The sequence below is a fragment of the Dysidea avara genome, chromosome 5, assembly GCF_963678975.1.
Source record: "Dysidea avara chromosome 5, odDysAvar1.4, whole genome shotgun sequence".
Taxonomy (NCBI): domain Eukaryota; kingdom Metazoa; phylum Porifera; class Demospongiae; order Dictyoceratida; family Dysideidae; genus Dysidea; species Dysidea avara.
Window position 1 is genome coordinate 40,202,200 of NC_089276.1, and position 18,861 is coordinate 40,221,060.

Below are 18,861 nucleotides of genomic sequence, written 5' to 3' on the forward strand. Positions count from 1 at the left end.
TACTCACTATTAAAGTTTGGTTTAAATGATGCCATCCTTTGTCACATCCTTCTATCCTAGAATTTCACCCTATGCCTTTAAAGTACATAAAAACTATCTCTTTGTCTTCTTCCTTCACATATCGATACACAAATGGCCATAACTCAGCAATACTTTACTTTATAAACTTTCTCTAGATGTCATCTTGCTCATCACATGATGATGATTCAATTTATATACAAATTAATATGACATGATTGATGAAATGGGCAACAAGAAGACTAAAAGAAACAAAATGATTCAACGCTTTGTAACGGGTGAGTTCCTTGTGCTTTGTTAACAGTTTATATACTGTCACAAAGGGTAGACCTTCCCAAGTAAGAAAATCTCTATTTCTAAGGGACTGGATAATTACTTCACAAGATATGTCTGTTTAAAACCATGTACATAAAATTACAAAAGCACTGTAATTTTTGTTTGTGTTTTATCACATCCACGAAGCATGCAATACACCTACTGTGGTATGTAAAAAGAGTTGAAGCAACATATAACAGTGAAAAAACAACAATAGGCTCATAGCCTTAGCAGTTGTCCAGTTAGGCATGTCTGAAGGTGTTAGTCAGTCCGTCAGTTGGTTAGTTGGTCGGTCATTCAGGCAGGCATGTAGGCAATTAGTCAGCAGAAAATTCTAAAGTCATAGCAATCTATTGGAAACATTTAGGGTCATGCTGAAGGCACATTGGGCTTAGTTATACATACCTAACCGATACAACTAAGATTCCAGGAAGGAACTGTAAAGCTGGTTTTTTGGTGACATTTTTGTCAGAAAACCCAAACCTCCATGATGCTTAATATTTTATAAAGTGAATGATAATGTTATTCTTTGTTTAATAATACAAGCAAACAAAGTGATAGTGGGGCTAGCACGTGCATTGCTCAGCTCTGCAACATTACAATATATTAATAAACTCAATAAAGTACGTATATGAGAAAATATAGCATTGTACTGTATTTAGTTAACACAATGGCCTATCCTAATAACTATACTTTGCATTAATGGCTAGTGCACTTGTCAGATTCAAAATCAGCACCTATAAAACCATGAAATCACACAAAACTCCAACTTGACATACCAATTGCTAGATGAGCTAGCAGGTGCTGTGATTTGTCTCTAATTATAATTTTTGTAGATTATTGACTTTCAAATACGATAAACATGAACCGAAATAAGTTTATTTAGAAGCGCAGACATCCAGGATGAATTTTCAATTTGAGTGTCAGTTTGTTACAGAGGACAATATAACAATGTGCCAGAAATGTGAGATTGGATATCAGTATTCAAAGTGGTTTGTTTGAATTACATTTCTTTAGATGGGGTTTAAATTATCATTTAAGTGAATTAATGTTGGAGCTAACTGCCAGAGCACTCTAAGTAGGGAACTACAGACTATAGCATACTAGCTATGTTGGACTCTAAATAGGTATGGCTAGGTTCTAATTAGAAACACAGTGTATGTGTCAGTGTGTCCCCTGGATTCAACTGTATGCTCCAGTGAAATTAGAGAATAGAGAAGCAAGTGAGAGTGTTGACTTGCCGACATCGCCACCAGACTCAACTGTGAAGAATCAACCTGGCAACTGTGTGCTTCACCTTTGGTAAAATTTGTGTTGAACTGATTGCGAGAGTGACTCACAAAAAAATTAACCAACCGCATGCCTCACTGAAAGCAACAATGTTGACTTCACTCACAACTCTCTACACTGACCTATATACAAGATGGCTTGTTAGTAGCTGAACTCTCCACAGGGTGATTTGTTTGTAGGAGAATTCTCTACTGTGTGACTTGTTTTTAGCTGAATTCTCTACCGGGTGTAGCTGAACTCTCTACTTTGGGACCTGTTTGTAGCTGAACTTGCTACAGTTAACTTGTTTCTAGCTGATTTCTCTATTATGGTGGCTTATTGTAGTTGAACACTTCACAGGTTGATTTTTGTACCAGAACTCTCTGTTGGGGGACCTGTTAGTAGCTGAACTCTCTACAGCTTGGCTGTTTTGGTTTAGATCGCTCCTTTTGGTATTAAAAGCCCCATATCCTGGCTTTGGTGCTTCCTTTTACTTGGTTTGTTTTTCTACTCAGGAATTGTTGAACAAGAGGCAAATGTGTGTATAGCTTTTTGGCTGATTAAATATTTGTATATTTAACACTGAATAAAATAAATGATTATCACATAGTTAATAAGGTGACTTCTTACAAAACCCAAACTGCAGCTCATTGTTTGTAGTTGAACTCTTTTCAGGGTGATTTGTTTCTAGCTGAATTCTCTACAGGGTGACTTGTTTCTAGCTGAATTCTCTACAGGGTGACTTGATCAATCTGATCTCTGTACAGGGTGATTTGTGTCCAGCTATTCTCTATACAGGGTGACTTGTTTCTAACTGAAATCTCTACAGGATGACTTGAAATGTAGTAGAACTCTCTACACTAACAGGGTGACTTGTTTCTAGCTGATCGCTCTACAGGGTAATTTCATCTCTCTTTACGGTGACTGCTCTATTAGAGTATCTCGATCTCGCACTTGCTACACCAAGTTGAATTTTATCTTATAACTCTGGGACAGGTATTTAACACTTCCTAACAAATCACCTGCATGTGCTGTGCTGACTTTTGCTAACAAAGGCTATATCTTAGTATTAATTTTCCTCCATGTAAGTCAGTCAAGTAGACCTATGATTGGTAATGAATAGCAAATGACACTTCCTTCCACAGCCAAGTAGATGTCTTCAAGAAAGAAGTCATAGTCAGAGCTCTTGATTAAAATGTGCATGCCAAGTGAGTCCACAGGTAAAGTGTAAGAAATGTGCACTGGATATTTACTATGGACAATTTACTTTAGCTTTTTATTGAGGTAGATAGACCTGGTACAAACACATATGCCATAGGCCCACAAATTTACAAAGAGTCCTGTCTTAGAACCTTTCATTATGGACACATTGATGTATGTCAGACAGAAAATATCATACATACACATCATATCTGTATCAGATTTCTTGGTGAAAAGTAATCGTTGAACAATTCCCTTTTTGTGGCCTAGAATGGCAATAGTCTGAGAAGGACTGATGATAGCCCTGTCCCAGACGTCTTGCTTACCCAAGTGTCTGCCATAAAAGTATGGTATCAATGGCTTAATATTTTTGGCTTACAATCTAAAAACATCAGAAAAAGTTTGTCTCATAGCTGTCGAGGCCTTGTACACTTACCAAACCCTCCACAATCAATTGATAGTGTGAGGTCTGCAACCAAAAAGAAGAGCAGCAGTCAACTGAATGTGTGAGGCTGACGACAGCAATAACCAAAGATAAAAGAAGCTTGGAACATTAAACTGAGGCCGTGGTGTAGTAAGGTTAGTGAACAATGTTAAATGGGGTTTAAATAATCATTTAAATGAATTAATGTTGGAGTTAATTCTGAGTAGGGAACTACAGACTATAACACACTAGCTAGGCTTGAACCGATTATGCTTTGGAAATAGCCTATTATGGTTTTGAGCAGTGCTCAAAAATTCAGCCTATTATGCTCAAAATTATGCTTTCAAAATCAAGATTATTTTCTGGAGTTGGCTGCTTTATTAGAGTGCATCATGGTCTTTCCTGACTGCTGTATTAGAGTAAGTGACTGCTCTATTAGAGTATCTCAATCTTTTTTTGTGAAGTGTAAATAATCAACCAAAGAAACAATAAAAATAATAACATTGCACATTTTCTTGATATGAAATGCAGTACTAAGGCATAATGTGTTCATGGTCTGTTGTACAGTAGGGGACTTTAAAAAGTTTACATTTGGTTCAAAAAGAACTATTGTAATACTATTAGTAATTACCATTGGTTTTTACGGTTGCTTTAGTAATTACAATAGTAATTACGATTGCTTGTGTTGTGTTGTATATTGTACAGGTATTGTTTTGTTAATTGACTGCTACATGACAGCTACTAAGTTACAAATTTCACTGCCCTTGCTGTTATCAAGCTTGTTGCCAGCTGGTAGTTACACATTTAATTTGTTCTTGCCCCTCTCTGTGTGGTTGTACATGCAACTGGCAACTAGACTTGTTTTGTTTTAAACATGTAAACATATGTAAACATGATAGTAATTACGATATGTTTGGTTTTTACCATTACAAAGGTCATCGTAAAACTATTACATTACAATGGTCTTTACAAAACCAAATGTAAACTTTTTAAAGTCACCTACTGTATTTTTGGCGCATGCATTGCACATTTAATTTAAAATCTTGAAAATCGTCCTATTATGCTGGCATAATGCTTGATGCTTTTGCTAGTATGGCTAGGCTCTCATTAGAAACACAGCACATGTGTCAGTGTGTCCCCTAGATTCAATCACATGCTTCAGCGAAATTACCCAAACCTCTAATCCTTCCATGCTCCTAACAGTAAATCATACATACGAAATATACAGCCCCCCCTTTTACAGAGTTACACATTGAGTATTTGTAGTACCATTCACCACACTACCACTACTCACCATACTATCAGCAATTGCTACTTACTTCTATCTTATACAATGTTTTATACATGCAAGCCAATCTCTCCCAGTATTTTGTCACAACGTATATGCATACATATTAACATCTAGCTGAGTAAACACACCTCAGCCTAACATGTAGTGGTTTTTGTGCATCTCTTGTTTTTGTATTTGTGTATTCACCCTCTAGTCTTGCACACTTCAGCTGCTGCAGTTTTTCTGTGTGTTTGGGGTGTGTTTGTGTATTGGTTCTGTTCTTTCCTTGCACAGTGTCACTACTGCAGTGTTACACAAAAGAGCCATATCTGCATAGCAAGCACCAGCATTTACTCTAAGCTACCACACAGTTCAAGCTATAGTATTACAGATCTGAGGCTCTATTATCAGCAACAGCAGCAACAGTACTACATTATGCACATGCAGGTTCTACTATCAACTGAAACAGCAACAGCAGCAGCAGTAGAAACAACAGCAGCAACAAATTAAATAAAACTATGCATATGTTTTATGTGCCGATTATGCTGCCTACATGCTGGGCAAATATTGGCTCAATTGTCAAAAACATTGGCATTGCCGCTGCTAGAGCAAATGCTGATTTACTCTCTTCCTTTTTGTCACACTCCAAGCTAGGCTCCAATCTCTCTTTTACTAAATAAGCATTCAAACATGCTTCAAAAATTGTGCAGATCACTACATTGATACAGAGGAGTGTTGTCAGCAGAGTAATAGCTGGAAATACAGCTTCTCCATTCCTGCTAGGCGGAATGTGATAGTGCAAGGCCTCTGTAGGATGACAGCTGAATAGGTTCATGTTATGTATAGCTCAGTACCATGAGTAGTTTAATTAGAATGGCAAGAGTATGGGAAGGACTGAAATAGCCTACAATCTATAAACACTATTACCAAACTTTGTTGGGGAGATTTTCGTGCATAAGGAGGCTAGTTGGTAATCATGGAAGCGGATCGAATTGTCATTCAGGTCAGTGTACATAAATACAGTTAATTAAACCACTGGGTATAATGATGCACAATTGTGGAAGAGCTTTTTAATTGGACAGCTTAGCAGTGGAGATATTCTTCAAACAATGCAATGTTTGATTCATGTGGTGTTAAGGAACTCTCAATATATAGTAGGCCTGTGCCTAATATGCTGGAATTACTTTGAGAATAATAGATCACCAATTTTGTGAGAATAATTTTGGAATAATAGGTTGTTACAGGAATAATTTTAGAACTATCGGACATTCATGGGAATAATCAGTGGAATTAAGGGGTGTGTCTCTTCTTGAGTAGCTAGAAGAAACGTTAAGCTACTAGGAATGATGTATAGCTGACATTATTATAGGAGTGCTGCAAAGTGCTAACTGAAAAGAAGTTGAAAGCTTCTAAAAGATCACTTTACTCTAATAGAACACTTAAATACTCTAATAGAGCAGTCAGGTCATTTCAAGTTAACAATTTGTAGTCAGTATCAGGGATTTAACTGCATGATTATCTACAATTCTGAATCTTGTACATCTTATACTAGTGTATCTTAGCTTGATATCATTACCTTAGTATGTAGCTATAGCTACAGTTTAAATACACTAGCAGCCAATAGTTGACAACACTTGAATTATTACTACCAGTTATATTATTATGGACTCTTGTTACTGCACATAGCTTTTCTAAGTTTGTTATAAAAATACTTATATGGTTACAAAAATGGTGTGTAATATGGAATACTTCAATTCTTGAAAAAACTCCTTATGAGCATCTTGAAAACTAAGTGAGTAGTCACAGAAACTGAGAATTATTATGGAATAATAGGCTAGATACAAGAATTTAAAAAAAATAATAGGAGAAAATTTTGAGAAATTCTGGAAAGAATAGTAGGTAAAATTTGGAGCATATTAGGCTCAGGCCTTATAAAGTTATGGGAGTTAATACGAGTATATGCATTACTGTCCAATATACTGAATATTGGATGTTGAAGAGTTAAACATTGATGTAAGCAGATTCCAAAATTAATTGTATTCTGTTATGGTAATGTATTCATAATTGTAACTATGCATAAGAAGTATACAGAAATGGAAGAAGTGTAAACTCACCATTAACAGTCAGTACTCCAGAGCTAGTGTCACTAGATATTACATTAGTAGCATTACATGTGTAGGTACCCACATCAGATGACCGTACATTATTGATTCTTAAGATACTTTGACCAGATCCTGTAGATATCACACTATACTTCACTGTATTAGTCACATCCACTGGAACATCATTAAAGTACCAACTGATGGTAGGAACTGGTTCACCAGTAGTATGACAATCAAAGTTAGCTATGTTTCCTTCATTTTCTGTATCATCCATTACTTGTGCAATAAATGTTGGAGCGTCTACATAATACATTAATTAGCAGTATAGTGATGGCATCAGTGGAATGTATATTGAAGAAATGTAATACAATATCTAATCCAAAACAGCCAAGCTGCACAAAAGTGGCCTTTTTGGTTTAGATATCATTTCTTTTTGTAATGCAAACTACAAAACTGGCCATAAGCTGGCTTTGGGCCTTCCTTTTAACTTATCACTTTCTTCCTTACTACAGGAGTTGTTGAGAAAGAATCACTTGTGTGTATAGCTTTGTGTGTGATTAAATATTTGTGACCTACTAAGAGAAAACATGACTTGTTAGCATTTTCCCAAAATTTAATATTATGACTTTTTTAGTTGTCTAGAGGGAATGGACTGGTAAAGTTCAGCCTTTTCTGGCTAGCGCTTTGGAGTTCTATCAATAGACAACAAGAAGAGCAAAACACTAGATTTGTACAGTGCCTATATGGAAAAATTATGTGCGATCGTTTAATCAATCATAAGTCTTGGGCTATGGCATTGGGACTTGTGTCATTCTGTTCACCATGAACTGGGGCATTCATCAAGGCATAGCGTTGCACTGATTGTAGTGTCAGTATTAGTATAGGGCCGATACTGCTGTTTTCATGAAATATCGGAATCAGTCATTATATTGTTGCAGATACCAATTTTTATTACGTGCAAGAATATAATAAAATTTGTTTGTACTTGCTTATTTCACTAGCACAATGGACACCTAATGCATCAAGTAAAGTATAACACTATGTAGTAACTACTAGAAAAATTACTGATCTATGCTGAAACTCACCTGTGAAAGTGCTTTAAAGAGATCGATATACTCTAACAGAATAGTCAATAACTCTAATGGAGCAATCAGGTAGAAGTGACTGTTTTATTAGAAATTTGTGTTAGGAGAATGAAACTTTGCACATAGTACCTACCTACAATGAAGTGTATTTTGAGATATGGAGTCATTACAGATCTGACCTTTGTTATCCTCTACAGTTCATTTTATGCTCAATAATAGTGACCTTTGTCTATAATATACAACATTCACTTTGTTTAAACTAGGTGCCAAATTGAAGATATTTATCTAATAAACAAGTTGATACTTGTTACAAGTTCATAGCATATTCCATTTTCAAAGTTATGGTAATTTTTATCAGCAGCAAATTCATAGTGTTGCACCGATATCCAAATTAGCCGATTATTCCGATAACCGATATTAAGCAACAGAATTAGCTGATACCGATAACTGATCCGATATACACTAATAACACTAACACTCATCCTCATCATTATTAAATGGCTCATATTAGTGACTTAACCATTGATATACAGCTCATTCTAGGCTAAAATGTAAATTTAGATGTATACCACAAGTTAAAGTTACTCATGGTAAACAGGTTTTAAGTACATTTTACTACTGCTATACAGTTGAGACAAGTGGCTGGCACTACACAGAAACCTAAAAACCTCAGTTTATTGTTGGGCATGGCCTAAACCCTGACAGTTTATTATGGGCATGGCTTGTAGTCACCACTAAACTATTAACACATAACTTAATTAAAATGCCAAATAACTTATGTCTAGCCTCCCCCACATCATTATACTACACAGCGCAGTGGAGATTAACATCGGCCTTGATTTAATCAAAACCGATTAATCGGCTAGTAGCCAATATCGGCCCGATACCGATTATTGAACCGATTATCGGTGCAACACTACAAATTCATATATATTCAACCGCCCATACAATTACACTCTTCATCTAAATTCTTGTTTCCAACTCACATTTTATATATATATTAGCTAACCATGAGCACTGCAGGCTACATATACAACAAAAAAATGGAGAGATATCCAGGGGTGGAGCATGGGGGTATGTACCCTCCTCTCTTGTGGTAGTTGAACAAAGCTTATAATTATACGTATGTTGCTTTATCAACAGTTTTAACTACTATGAGGGATTCTGTAATAGTTGATTTTTGGGGAGGATGGGTTCTTTGTATCCCCTCTTTGACAACAAACTCCTTAAATTAAAAATCAAAACTTCAGTGAATACGTCAACAACAACTGTAATATACATGACATGTGTATATTTTGCCAGGTACAACATCCCAGAACTGTACCTGAGAATACAAGCATGAGATTACTTCTTGTCATTATCAGGTACTGTAGGTCATTCTAAGGTACCTTAGAGGTTGAAGGTGAGAATGCACCAGAGGAAGTCTAAAATATCCTGGGTGTATGGCATGCCCCTTTAGATGCCGTGTGTGTAAACTAGCTATGAACACAAAGATCTTTGTATCATCGTCACCACTTACTCTCATTGTGACTCCCCTTAAGTCATTTCCTATATGAAGGTCTGACTAATAGTACTGATTCTAAAACCTGTATGCTAAATGTTTATTGTTGTAAAGCTTTGGAAAATACATTTTCTGAGGTCATTAGCATTCTAGCTAACTTGCAACATGGAACACATTTTGCTATATAGAACCAAATTGTGAAACACGAATTGTTTAGTTGGTTGTGCCCTCAAACTCCACCACATCTTGGGTGTGTGTCTCTCTAAAGGAAAATATATATTTAAGGGGATAGAAGATGTAGGTATAGTTCATGACCATAATCTCCCTGTAGTCAGTTCACAAAATTAGCTATGAATATGGTATGCTAGATACATATAAGGCTTAAAGATTTTTCAGCAAATATGACTGATAGTAGCATGTATAACCTTAGAGTTTTATCTATACATCAAACATTATTAGTATATATACAGAAGCAAATTATAGCCATAAATAATCACAAATTTGAGTTTAATCTGATGACAAAACAACTAAATATGTGACCCAGTCTGGGAAAACCGGTCTTATCACCCATGTCAGCAGGTTCGATTTTTCACCCAGAACACAAAGCTACATGAATATACTGCCTAATTTCACAATCAAAATCAGCTAGACTTGAGTGGTCTGGTTTTGATGGCTGCTCTTCCCAAGCACAGTGGCAATCCGTATGTGTGATGTGGGTCCCTAATGGAGCTCTGGTCAGCCTGGGGATGGCTGTATGTGGCTGTACAGCTCTGTGGTGTTAAATAAATACCTCTGCTGTGAATTTTCTTTCATTTTAGCCAGTTTTGAGACCTGAATGGCACATAACTTGGCCTAATTCAGCCTTATGCCTTCCTTTTCATTTTTTTGAACAGCCTTTTGCTCTCATTCTGGGTCCCCGCCTCCCTCCCCTTTTGTAGCTTGCCTGATACAGTCAACCATGCTTTTTCCCTTGCTTTGGCCCCTTTTCTGTTACACCTTTCCAGTTATAAGTCATTAAGTCTAAGTCATTAAGTGTAAGTCTTTGAAATTAGGTTAGGTAATCCTAAGGCTGCAGCACATGTTGCTGTAGACCTTCAGTGCTGGTCACTGTAAAGTGTTAATAATAATAAAACTATCTAAAATGGCACGAAATTTAGTTGTTGGCTACTTGCATAGTGAATGTTCTGAAAGGTAAGGAATTGGTGTAAAAAGTGTGAAAATTTGGTACACATACCTTCAACCATTGGCGAGCTACTACACAGTAAATACTTACGTTCTTGACACTTCTAAATAGGTGATAAGACCGGTTTCCCCAGACTACATGGGTCACGTAATTATGACGTTTATTGATTTATCTCACAGGAGTATTGTACATAACCCCCATGCCTCACTCCTAGATATCTCTCCAAGTTTTGGTTGTATATGTAACTTGCAGTGCTCATGGTTAGATAAAAAATTAATAATTGAATAGCAAATAAAGAATGTAAATAAGGGTGTAATTGCGTGGGCGGTTGAATTTATATGAATTTGCTGCTGGTAAAAATTACTATATTTTTAAAATGGAATATGCTATGAACTTGCAACAAGTATCAACTTGTTTCTTGGATAAATATATTCAATTTGGCACCTAGTTTGAGCAAATTGAGTGTTGTATGGGTGATACATAGACGAGGGTCACTATTTTGAGCATAAAATGAACTGTAGAGGACACCAAAGGTCAAATCTGCAATGGCTCCACATCTCAAAATACACTTCATGGTAGGTAGATACTATGTGCAAAGTTTTATATTTTCTGCACAAAGTGCACAACATTTCGCTATGCCGCTCTACTATTTTTGTAAGCACTATTATGAGTATCTACACTTCTCCAGTTAAAATACAGAAGAATACTGGACTATCCATTAAACTGGTTTGCATTTTGGCAACTTTTTGATTGGCTACTTCATCATGAACATGAACCATAAAAACTTGTACAAGAATACCATGAAATACACTATATATTGTGTTACTAATAATTGTGTACGTGAAGTAGCTACTTTAAGATACTTGGTATTCATTAATACTTGTACTTGCAGATATTTCCCAGTTGAGTACTTGGTATTTGAAGTATCGGTAAAAAGTGGAATTAGTACAGCCCTAGTTTTTCACCTAAGTACACCCATACTATCAAGCAGGAAGGCTGCTCAAACTTAAAAATGGCAATGATTAAGTTATGTTATACTGCAACGTAAAAAAAACAACACGTAACTCATGTTTACTTTATGGTACAGAAATGAAACAAAGATATTCCTACTCTCCATGAAGAGGCAAATCCGTACTAGTAATAGCATGGGTAGCAGTGAAATTTGGGATAAATACCACGAGTGTTGTATTGGAAATGGAGATAAATTTCACGAGGCGAAGCCGAGTAAAATTTGCCATTTCCAATACAACATGAGTGATATTTATCCCAAATTTCACTGCTACCCATGCTATTCCCAGTTAATACCATACTCGCTGCATATACGCATGCTGTGCATTAGCGTTTCTATGTACACAATTTGTCACTACGTACTAAACACGCGTCAACACTAATTGGCGCTACATTGTTAACATAAATTCTAGCCAATGAAATTGCAATTACAACTTTTCACTGCTACCAGTGAAATACGGGATAAATTTCACTGCTACTATTGAGACTTTTGTATGGGCAGTGAAACAGGTATGGTATTAATTGGTATATTAAATATTTCAATTTGAGTCTTTACTGTTTACTGAAGTGATTAAAATATCGCGTAAATAATTTATGCACCACGTGTTTTTTATCCAATGTATTTCAATGGCATTTATATCAAATGGTATGGTGGTACAGTGTATCATTTAAGTAGGAATTGCCCCAAAAAGTTTGCAAGCCACCACCCAAAATTCTGCCTTTAAAATCATCATAGAGACTTTTAATGACAAATATCACCTTTACAGAATAGTACCAGTCCATATAATAAATAATACAGCATTAAATAATACAAAACACTTACAGGTAGTAGGATATAGAATTATTTTTAAAAATCACCACAACTTGAGTTTTAGTCTCACTGCCTGATTGCCTGACCACAGTCACAAGGGTAGAGGAAACTCAGCAAATGTATTTTGCTGTGGACATTCCCTCAGGGTGGGTGAAACTCCTTAATTCTTGAAACTGAGGTGAAACTGGGGTGAAACTTCGTAATTCTATTCTTTTCGCAACATTTAGAAAAATTGCTATAACATAACATACATATACTTCAGTCAATTCTCTTTAAAGTTGGAGAGCTGCATAAACATAATGCAGCACATATATAGTCCAAATTTTGCACACATTGGATTATGAACAAGGGAGTTATACACGATATTCCAAAAAACGTGATAGCAATTTTTTTCCAAGACCACAGGGAAAACAGCTTGAGGGAATGACTTGAAAAAAATCAATCTGTACATGGAGAAACCATCGTAGTGCAAACTTTTTGTGGTTTGAAAAGCAATAAAGTTACAACTGCAAAGCTATAAAAACAAGTTTTAATGTTGCATCAAGATACTCTAATAGAGCAGTCACTGCGAGTTAAAAAGGTGCACAAAAATGTCAAAATAAACTTACCAGAGATCGAACTAGGATCCGCAATATCTAACACCTGCATTCCTAACCACTGGCCACAGTAGTGTACAAGAGAATAGCCACTCTGCTGTCAGAAAAAATGGACAGTCTTATAGCATGACCCTGCACTGGTTAAGATGCAAACTGAGTTTTTCACTACTTCGTGCAGCCATCACTTGTTTGAGAGGTTCTAGATCTTCCTACCATCGCTTTAGCTTTAAAGAGCCTGCAGCTATTGACCTTGTTTGTGCAGAGGGTAGGATTAGCTCATTTGACTGACTTTATCGTTTGTTAAGTAATAGTTATAACTATTCTATATAATACTAATACTTACAAACTGAATCAAAAAATAAAATAAAAATAAAAATCCTAACCACTGAACAGCTGCTATCTTTGCTGATCACCTCAAATAATTTCTGATTTATAAATGAAAATTCTAGTGTAAATCTACTTATCAACATAGATCTACCAATAGAAGTACTAGATTAGCAGGGGCGTATCCAGGGGGGATGGGGGGGCTTTGGGGGCTGAAGCCCCCCCTTCATATTTAGGCTTTACTTGATCAATATGCTGAGTATTATAATGAAATTTTGTCTTAGCATAATTATATGATCACTAATAATACAAATACTCATAAAACCACCTTATAAACATCTTTCCAGGTATTATCACTGGATTTATGCTAAAGTTTATGCAACAAGGGCCCAGATCAGCATTGGAGGTGTACAAGATCGAGATACTCTAATAGAGCAGTCAGCTAACTACTCTAATAGAACATTCACTGGAAACATGTAGTTGGTTCTGTTATGGAATTTTTCCAAATCTGCCTGCACCTATACATACAATGAAGTGCATTGGTCTGTTTAAAGGGCTTCATTCATCTACTTGTGTAGTTAATATGTATGGCAATACTTAATTCAGGTACACAATTTCCATTGAAAATGCTCTCAGATTCAATCTTGTATTGTTCAAATTTCAAAATTTTCCACTTTCAACATTCTTATTCTAACATGCACCTATTCAGTGTTGTGCAATTGTGAGAGGGGTGCATCGTGTACTTGGTTGTCTGTACCTACCCAAACTTTTCCATTAGCAAAATGCTTCAAAGAGCCATACCTACAATCTAAAGGCAGTATATAAAATATGGAAAATATTATGAATTTTATGTGGAAATATCTCCAAATTGCAGTATTTTAGCATCTATTTTTCAAAATTTTCCTGGGGGGGGGGGGCATGCCCCCAGACCCCCTAGTTCCAGTATGCTTCGCATCCTGGGAAGTGTGCTTCACACACCTCTACCCAAGAGATTAGTACCTTGAGTTAGCCCCCCCCTTTTATAAATCCTAGATCCGCCCCTGATTAGAGCAGAGCAATAGTACAACTATCACTATCATAATAGAATAGTAACTTTTATATCACAATTATGATGCTGTAAAATCCAGTTACAATGCTAACAACATTTCTAAAATGTACAGTTAGTACAGTGATAATATAACACCTCTACAAAAATCATATTGCATGATTGTTGAGCTTTTTACAGGTTTTCTGCCAAGAACATCAGCATGTTAACACTTTGAGGAAGAAGACAAGTTTATTGGTCATTTATGACCGGTAATACTGAATGCCCTTTCTGATGGCACAGATGTTGCTGGCACCAACAGATACTTGCATACCAGTCGTGCCAAATTGTTTCCACCAATTAGTAAGGTGCTTGCATTTTTATAATTCAATTTAGCTGGTGGTACAGAATGATAACAAGCAGTCCCCAGATATATTTTTCAGAAATAGTGGGTTGTGAAGCTTTCGGTAAATTATTGTTTGCTGAGTTTGCAGCAATGTGAGATTACCTAGCTGTAATGAAACCCCTTGTACAAATTACAGAAGGTTTGGGTGGGGAAAAATGAGTTACAATCACAATCATTTGTTACATAAGCTACTCAATATTCACCTACAAAAGTTCATCTTCTGACTCAAATTTAAAGAAATCTATGAAGAAAGCTATGTTTGATAATTTATCAGGATGCTACACATGTCAAATTTTAAACCAACTTACTAAAGTATGCTTTCTAGACCCTAGACTAAAATTATCTGCATTTTTGTCAGATAGTGAAAGGCTTAATTGATCAGCAATGTGAAAGCAGAAATTGAGTTATTGGATCAGCATCAACGCAGTCATGAAGTACATCAAAATCTAAGAATACAAAACGACCTAAAAATAAAATTTATTACTGTACTTGGTAAGTGACATAGTCCTCACTAGGCATCCCTTTCCAATTCAAGCAATGCAGCACAAATAGGTTTCTGTAATTCGACAGCTCTTTCTACCATGTAATACGAAGAATTCCACCTCATAACAACATCATGTGTTAGATTATGGATTATGCTGAAGATTATACAAGTTAATTTGTTTTCTTTTAAGTACATAACAGGCATTAGTCGATCAATGAATGTGAATAGTTAGCTGATGACAATGAGCAAGAGCTCAGAAAACACCTAGTATTGCCATGGTCTTTTCAATAGATGAGTTCAGTACATGGCTACATCAATGAAGATTATCAGCTACACACTGATGACAATTTACTGCTGAGGAGATATGCTGCATTATCAGTGAGTGGGAATTAGAAATGGTAGATTTGATAGCAGTAGCAATTGATAATGCTTCCAACATAAAAACTGCATTGCAGTCTTGTTTGAAGAAGAGTGAAGCTAACATATATGATGACCACATATCAGTGGAAAAAGAAAATTCTTTGCATGAGCTATGAAGCTCTTATTGAATAGCTTCCCTTTTATTTTTGTAAATTCGTGGCATGTACGTATGTAGTAGATATAGTTTTCCTGTCAGGAAGTTTATGCCTAGGTTCCAAGTCATGTACAAGCTTCTGAAATCCAGCACCATTGACTGTATCAAATAGTTGGGTAATGTTAGCCAGAGAATAACAAAGTGACTCAGTAAGCTTGATCCACTTACTTGAATTCTGTGAAAATAGTTTTGGGTTGAGCCGATTTTGCTTTTTTTCCACCTATCAAGACACACGGTAGTGTGTTGTGCGGCCCAAGAAGCCGGCGCGCCACACCCGTGAGTATATTGACAGGAAGAACGAAAACGTCATTTTCACACCTTTGTATCTCAGTGATCACGTATCCGATTGGAACCAAACTTGCTACACAGTTGCCCGCTAGCCAGGGGAGTCTACATTCCAAATTTGAAGGAAATCGCTCCAGCCATTTCCGAGATACGAGCTGCCAAAGTTTCGTTTATTTTTCTTCGTTTTTTTTTTTTCTTCTTCGTCTTTTCGCACACTTGCAAAAATTGCTATAACAAGCAAACGCGTACTCCGATTGCCATGAAATTTGGCACACAGAAAGGGAGTTCAACGGCGAATCCTAGCATCAAATTTGGTACAAATCCGATGAATGGTTCAGGAGTTATGACCGATTATTCGCGTAAAACAAGATCGATTTGTTGTCACAACTACAGGGTAAACCGCTTCATGGAATGAGTTGAAAATTGCTATGTAGATGGAGTAACCATCGTAGGAGTGCCTTTTGGTGGTTTGAAAGGAATCGAGATAAAGACCATGGAGATATGACACAAATTCCAACCTGTGTCACAATTACGCGATCGATTTTTACGAATAAAAAAGTACTAGTTTTCACGCCTACTAGGCAAACCACTTAGAGCAATGAGCTGAAAATCGGTGTATAGCTGGAATAATCTTCATAGAAAGTCCTTGTAGTAGTACAGAAGAATCGGATTACAAACCACTGAGTTATGATTCTAAAGCCAACTCCGTGTAGCAAATGCGAGATCGAGATACTCTAATAGAACAGTCACCCTAATAGAGCATTCGGCTAATTTATTTACTCCATTATAGAATTTTATTACATCACAAGTTATTTTGTAGGGAGTTCAGCTGCAAACAGTTAATCTTATAGACAGTTCAGCAAGAAGCAAGTCACCATGTGGAGAGTTAAGCAAATATATCACTATAGAGATTCAGAACATTACAAGTCACACTGAAGAAAGTTCAGCTATAAAAAAGTCATGCACCCTGTAGAGAATTCAGCTACAATTAAGTCACTCTCTAGAGAATTCAGCTACACACAAATCACTGTGGAGAGAGTTCAGCTACAAACAAATTACCCTGTAGAGAGATCAGCTACAAATAAAACACTTTGCAGAGTGTTCAGCTACAACAAATCAACCTTTAGAGTGATCAGCAATGAACAAATCAACACAAATCTATCTGTAGAGAGATAAGCTAGAAACAATCACCCTATAGAGAGTTCAGCTACAAAAAATCACCCTGTAGAGATATCAACTAGAAACTAGACACAATGTAAGGAGTTCAGCTACAAGCAAATCACCCTGTAGAGAGTTCAGCTACAAACTAACCAAACTGTAGAGCGATCAGCTAGAAACAAATCACCCTGAAGAGAGGTCAGCTACAAAAAATCACCCTGTAGAGATATCAGCTAGAAACAAATCACCCTGAAGAGAGGTCAGCTACAAGCAAATCACCCTGTAGAGAGTTCAGTTACAAGCAAAACACCCTGTAGAGAGTTCAGCAACAAAGAAACCACCATGTAGAGAGTTCAGCTGCAAACAAATCACCTTATAGAGAGTTCAGCTACAAACAAATTACCCTGTAGAGAGATCGGCTACAAACAAATCAACCTGTAGAGAGATCAGCTAGAAACTAGACACAATGTAAAGAGTTCAGCTACAAGTAAATCTGCCTGTAGAGAGTTCAGCTAAAACAAATCAACCTGCAGAGAGATCAGCTACAAACAAATCACCTTATAGACAGTTCAGCTACAAACAAATTACACTGTAGAGAGATCGGCTACAAATTAATCAACCTGCAGAGAGATCAGCTACACACAAATCAACTTGTAGAGAGATCAGCTACAAACAAATCACCCTGTAGAGAGATCAGCTAGTAACTAGACACAATGCAAGGAGTTCAGCTACAAGCAAATCACCCTTTAGTGAGTTCAGCTACAAACAAATCAACCTGCAGTGAGATCAACCACAAAAACGCACCTTGTACAGAGTTCAGTTACAAACAAATTACCCTGTAGAGAGATCAGGTAAAAGAATTCACCTTGTAGAGAGTTCAGCAACAAAGAACCACCATGTAGAGAGTTCAGCTGCAAGCAAATCACCCAGTAGAAAGATCAGCTAGAAGAAGTCACCTTGGAAAGAGTTCAGCTACAAAGAAACCATTATGTACAGAGTTCAGCTACAAAGAAACCACCATGTAGAGTGTTTAGCTGCAAAAAATCACCTGTAGAGAGTTCAGCTAGAAACAAATCACCCTGTAGATAGATCAGCTAGAAGAGGTCACCTTGTAGAGAGTTCAGCTACAAAGAAACCACCACATAAAGAGTTCAGTTGCACATAAATCACTTGTAGAGAGTTCAGCTACAAATAAATCCCCCTGTAGAGGTATAAGCTAGAAGAAGTCACCTTGTAGAGAGTTCAGCTACAAAGAAACCATCATGTAGAGAGTTCAGTTACAAACAAATCACCCTGTAGAGAGATCAGCTAGAAGAAGTTACCTTGTAGATAGTTCAGCTACAAACAATTCACCCTGTAGAAAGATCAGCTAGAAGAAGTCACCTTGTAGAGTGTTCAGTTACAAAGAAACCATCATGTAGAGAGTTCAGCTGCAAATACATCACTCTGTAGAGAGTTCAGCTACAAAGAATCTGCCATGTAGAGAGTTCAGCCTCAAACAAACCACCTTGTAGAGAATTCAACTACAACAAATCACCCTGTAGAGAAGAAGTTACCTTGTAGAGAGTTCAGCTACAAAGAAACCATCATGTAGGGAGTTCAGCTACAAAGAAACCACCATGTAGAGAGTTCAGCTAGAAACAAATCACCCCGTAGAGAGATCAGCTGGACGAAGTCACCTTGTAGAGAGTTCAGCTACAAAGAAACCATCATGTAGAGAGTTCAGCTGCAAACAAATCACCTTGCAGAGAGTTCAGCTACAAAAAAATCACCCTGTAGATAGTTCAGCTAGATGAAGTCACCTTATAGAGAGTTCAGCTACAA

General features: G+C 36.7%; 1 protein-coding gene across 1 annotated transcript in view; it reads right to left on the minus strand.

Annotated features, from left to right (window-relative positions):
- The window catches only part of LOC136255281 (hemicentin-1-like), a 122,892-nt gene that overhangs the window by 94,824 nt on the left and 9,207 nt on the right, over nt 1-18,861 (minus strand). Inside the window, exon 3 of the mRNA XM_066048007.1 lies at nt 6,611-6,898. Within this exon, the coding sequence (XP_065904079.1) occupies nt 6,611-6,898 (288 nt within the window). The remainder of the gene's footprint in view (nt 1-6,610; nt 6,899-18,861) is intronic.